Source organism: Oncorhynchus nerka, linkage group LG13, assembly GCF_034236695.1.
Source record: "Oncorhynchus nerka isolate Pitt River linkage group LG13, Oner_Uvic_2.0, whole genome shotgun sequence".
NCBI classification, from domain to species: Eukaryota; Metazoa; Chordata; class Actinopteri; order Salmoniformes; family Salmonidae; genus Oncorhynchus; species Oncorhynchus nerka.
The window spans coordinates 11,575,653-11,579,123 of record NC_088408.1 but is presented as its reverse complement, the minus strand read 5'-3'; the positions used below and the strand labels follow the sequence as shown (position 1 = coordinate 11,579,123).

The 3,471-nt window shown below is 41.3% G+C and overlaps 1 protein-coding gene across 1 annotated transcript in view; it reads right to left on the bottom strand.

The window, feature by feature from the left end:
* Positions 1-699: 699 nt before the first annotated feature.
* Positions 700-3,471, bottom strand: part of LOC115139149 (poly(A) polymerase alpha-like) — a 31,682-nt gene continuing 28,910 nt past the window's right edge. The window contains exons 19-21 of the mRNA XM_065026196.1: positions 3,415-3,471; positions 3,051-3,122; positions 700-2,754 (exon numbers count right to left, since the gene is read on the bottom strand). The exon at positions 3,415-3,471 is cut by the window's right edge and continues 107 nt beyond it. Coding sequence (XP_064882268.1) covers positions 2,659-2,754; positions 3,051-3,122; positions 3,415-3,471 — 225 coding nt within the window. The 3' untranslated portion in view covers positions 700-2,658. The remainder of the gene's footprint in view (positions 2,755-3,050; positions 3,123-3,414) is intronic.

The window sequence follows — 3,471 nt, the reverse complement described above, 5'->3', positions numbered from 1 at the left end:
TTCCAGTTTCTTCATCTACTAGGAGACTGCTCCCTGGGTATACCAGTCTCTTCATCTATTAGGAGACTGCTCTCTGGGTATACCAGTCTCTTCGTCTACTAGGAGACTGCTCCCTGGGTATACCAGTTTCTTCCTCTACTAGGAGACTGCTCTCTGGGTATACCAGTCTCTTCATCTACTAGGAGACTGCTCCCTGGGTATACCAGTCTCTTCGTCTGCTAGGAGTTGAGATACTTGAGAAGCAAAAGGAAATGTATTTCCTACTTTATACATTTACTTCAGATTTACAAATAATGTAGGATTCTTTTCTTAGATTTCACTGTAATGTGGTAAATCAAGTTAAAAAGTAAGATTTTAAAATGAACAGAAATGTGATAAAACATCTGATAATATAAGTACTGCCATTTGAACCATAGGTCTCATATAGCACAAATCAACAACCCAGGACTTCCCCAACTCGATCCTGGGGCACGTTCTGGTTTTGCACTAACACTACACAGCTTATTCAAAACCATCAATCTTTAATGATTAGTTGATCAATTGAATCAGCTGTGTAGTGCTAGGGCAGAAACCGAAACGTGCACCCCTTCAGTTCCCGAGGACCCGAGATGGGGAAACAGCCGGAGTAAGAGTCTGCTGGGGTGTTATGCGACTGTTGGAACAGTCGTGGCTCACTTTGAACAAGAACACAAGCATAACTTCTCAACAAGGCAGACCTTTATTTGTAAAAAAAAAAAAAGAAAAAAAGTACAATACCTCATCCTTACAAATACGCCTAAGAAAAAAATAACGTTCAACTGAAAAAAGAAGCATTGTAAGAACAGGGGACACGACATTTAAATGGTAGTCATTGAAGAGAAACATCTGTACATGTTGATTAACACACTGTAGGCTGACAGTGGTCTTCAGATTCATCATCACCATACAAGTCCACACGGTTAGCACAAACAAATCCAAACAAAAGTATCGTTTTGTTAACACATCTAGAAAATATTGAGAAAGTTAAAATGTTAAAAGTCAGGACACTGTTTTTAAACTTAAAAAATGAAAAAAAAAAATCTGTTACTTTGTTTGCTAATCCTACTAACACATTTTAAACCCGTTGACTATTCCCACAAAGTCCACATCCATTACGACGTGAACAAGAAAATCCAAAATGAATAACCAACAAAGACAATTGTTTTTTACGAACTAAACCCTCTATGCAATGTTAGAATAATTATCTTGATTCAAATCGCACCATTTTATGCAAAAAAAAAATAAACAAAATTCACCAAGGTCGAAAGATCAAGTCCTTTATATTCTAAGCAAAAGAAAAGCATTGTTTTTTCATCATTTTAATGTTATTGTACAAGACAGACACTAATGGTTACTGTACAATGCATGTATACATAGAACAAATGTAGATTCTATGCCCATTCTAATCATTTAGATTCTATACAATGTATATCTGAAGGCTTCAGTCAGACACCAGACCACCTCTCTACTCTACACTCGGCCTACAGCACTCTGCTACTGCCTTTTCTTACTGTAGCAGTCCTCGGACATAAATCACAGATAATCTGAACGTTAGCGTGAATGTAGAAAGATGACTAAACTCTTAACTCCTTTTTTTTGTCATTTCTAGATTATAAACATGCATCCTAGACAAGAGAAACTATGCCATCCTGTTCACAGAGACATTCTGAGATATTCAGGTTATTTTTTTTGGTCAAAGTTATTGTGTTGTACATGTACACAAACCTGATGTAGTTCCAAGTGTGTAGCTGCAGGCGATGACAGCGTGGACATCTTTATGATGCGCCCCCTCATTTCACTACCTGTATACCCTGAAGGCCACCTCATATCCCAACAGTTACCTGACAGACAGCGACTACCTGTCCGTGGATTATAGACTGATACAAAACGGCAGCCGATTCCCTTTATATAATGACCAGGGTTATAAGTAGTGGACTATATAGGGCCTCCAAGCCAGTTCCACTTTTCATCGGTCCAGTCTGAAAAAGGGGATTGATTTAGACCTGGGACACCAAGACGTGTGCAATTAGTTACCAGGTAGAATAGAAAAGCAGCAGGCTCCTCGTAGGGGTCAGAGTTTATTAACCCTGCTATAGGGAACAATGTGTCATAACCTGTAGTCATCTCTAATCCGTTATAGAAGACCGGAAATAACAGGTTGGAACTGGCGTACGTGAGCACGTCTGTCTGTCTGCAGAGTCACCGTGACATAGTGACATCTTGGTGCAACATTCTACTCCTTCCAGCAGCTCTGGAAGAAGTAGGATGAAGATGCCTAAATGGTTAAGGTGAAGACACAGGGGAAGGTAAAGCTGATCCCAGATCTGTGCCTATGGGACAACTTTAAATTTAACCAGTAAGGTAGAGGTTGGAAGCTGCCTGGGAGAATCCAGTAGAAGGGCAACATCGCCCTCTTCTGAAGATAGTTGCAACTACACCCTGCATGTCAACTGACAATGTCCCTAGTCGAGAGAGCGCTGTCTGTCTAGTCGCCTGTGCGTCCGCCCTGTCTGTCTATGTGTCTGTCTGCAGCACTGTGGGCATTCCGTGGCAAAGGACAGAGGACAAGTAGGTCTTAGAACATCCACCGTAGCGGTCAGGGGTCGGGGAGGCTGGATTGGTGCGTCTGTCTGGCCTCTCCTACCTGCTGAGACGAAGCTTGATAGAGTTCTTCACCACTGGAATGGGGTTGGCTGGCAAGAGAGGCACGTCAGACAGATCCGTACTCACCATTCTCTGAGGGGAGAGAGAGATTATTAAGTTGTTGTTTGGCTGCAAAATTCACAATATAAACAGACCAAAGTGGAGAAAATGACCTGTAGCCTACCTAGAATTATATATATATACACATATAAATGAGAGAGAGAGAGAGATACTCTTTTGTGAGTGTAATATTTACTGTTCATTTCTGATTGTTTATTTCCCTTTTGTTTTTGTCTATTTCACTTGCTTTAAAGCTTTTTGAATAAAATTGAGCGAGAGAGAGAGAGCGAGAAAGAGAGGGATGAGAGACACAAAAGGAGAGCTGATACCGTAATGTTTGCCTCCATCTTCACTTCCCCTTCAGAAGCCGCCATCTCCTCAGATATACTGTCCTCATTGACCTGGCAACACAAGGGCCCACAGAACAGTTTATCACAACTATCATTGACCTGGCAACACCAGGACCCACAGAACAGTTTATCACAAGTACTAGGCCGGGGCAGTATACCGTATACCAAGGTATTTGGAAAAAGCCACAAGATGGTTTTTCAACACCATCCAAACTATTTATTTGAAGTTTTTCAATAAATGTGAATATCTGTAGTCAACTTCTGCAATACATTAGGAGACGCAGAGACATAAAAATGGTATCCATACATGAAATTGGGCCATGACGATAAGCTTGTTGTGTACCTCTGCCTCCACAGAGGTGCCCCCCTCTCCCTCTCCAACGCTAGCTGCACCACTATC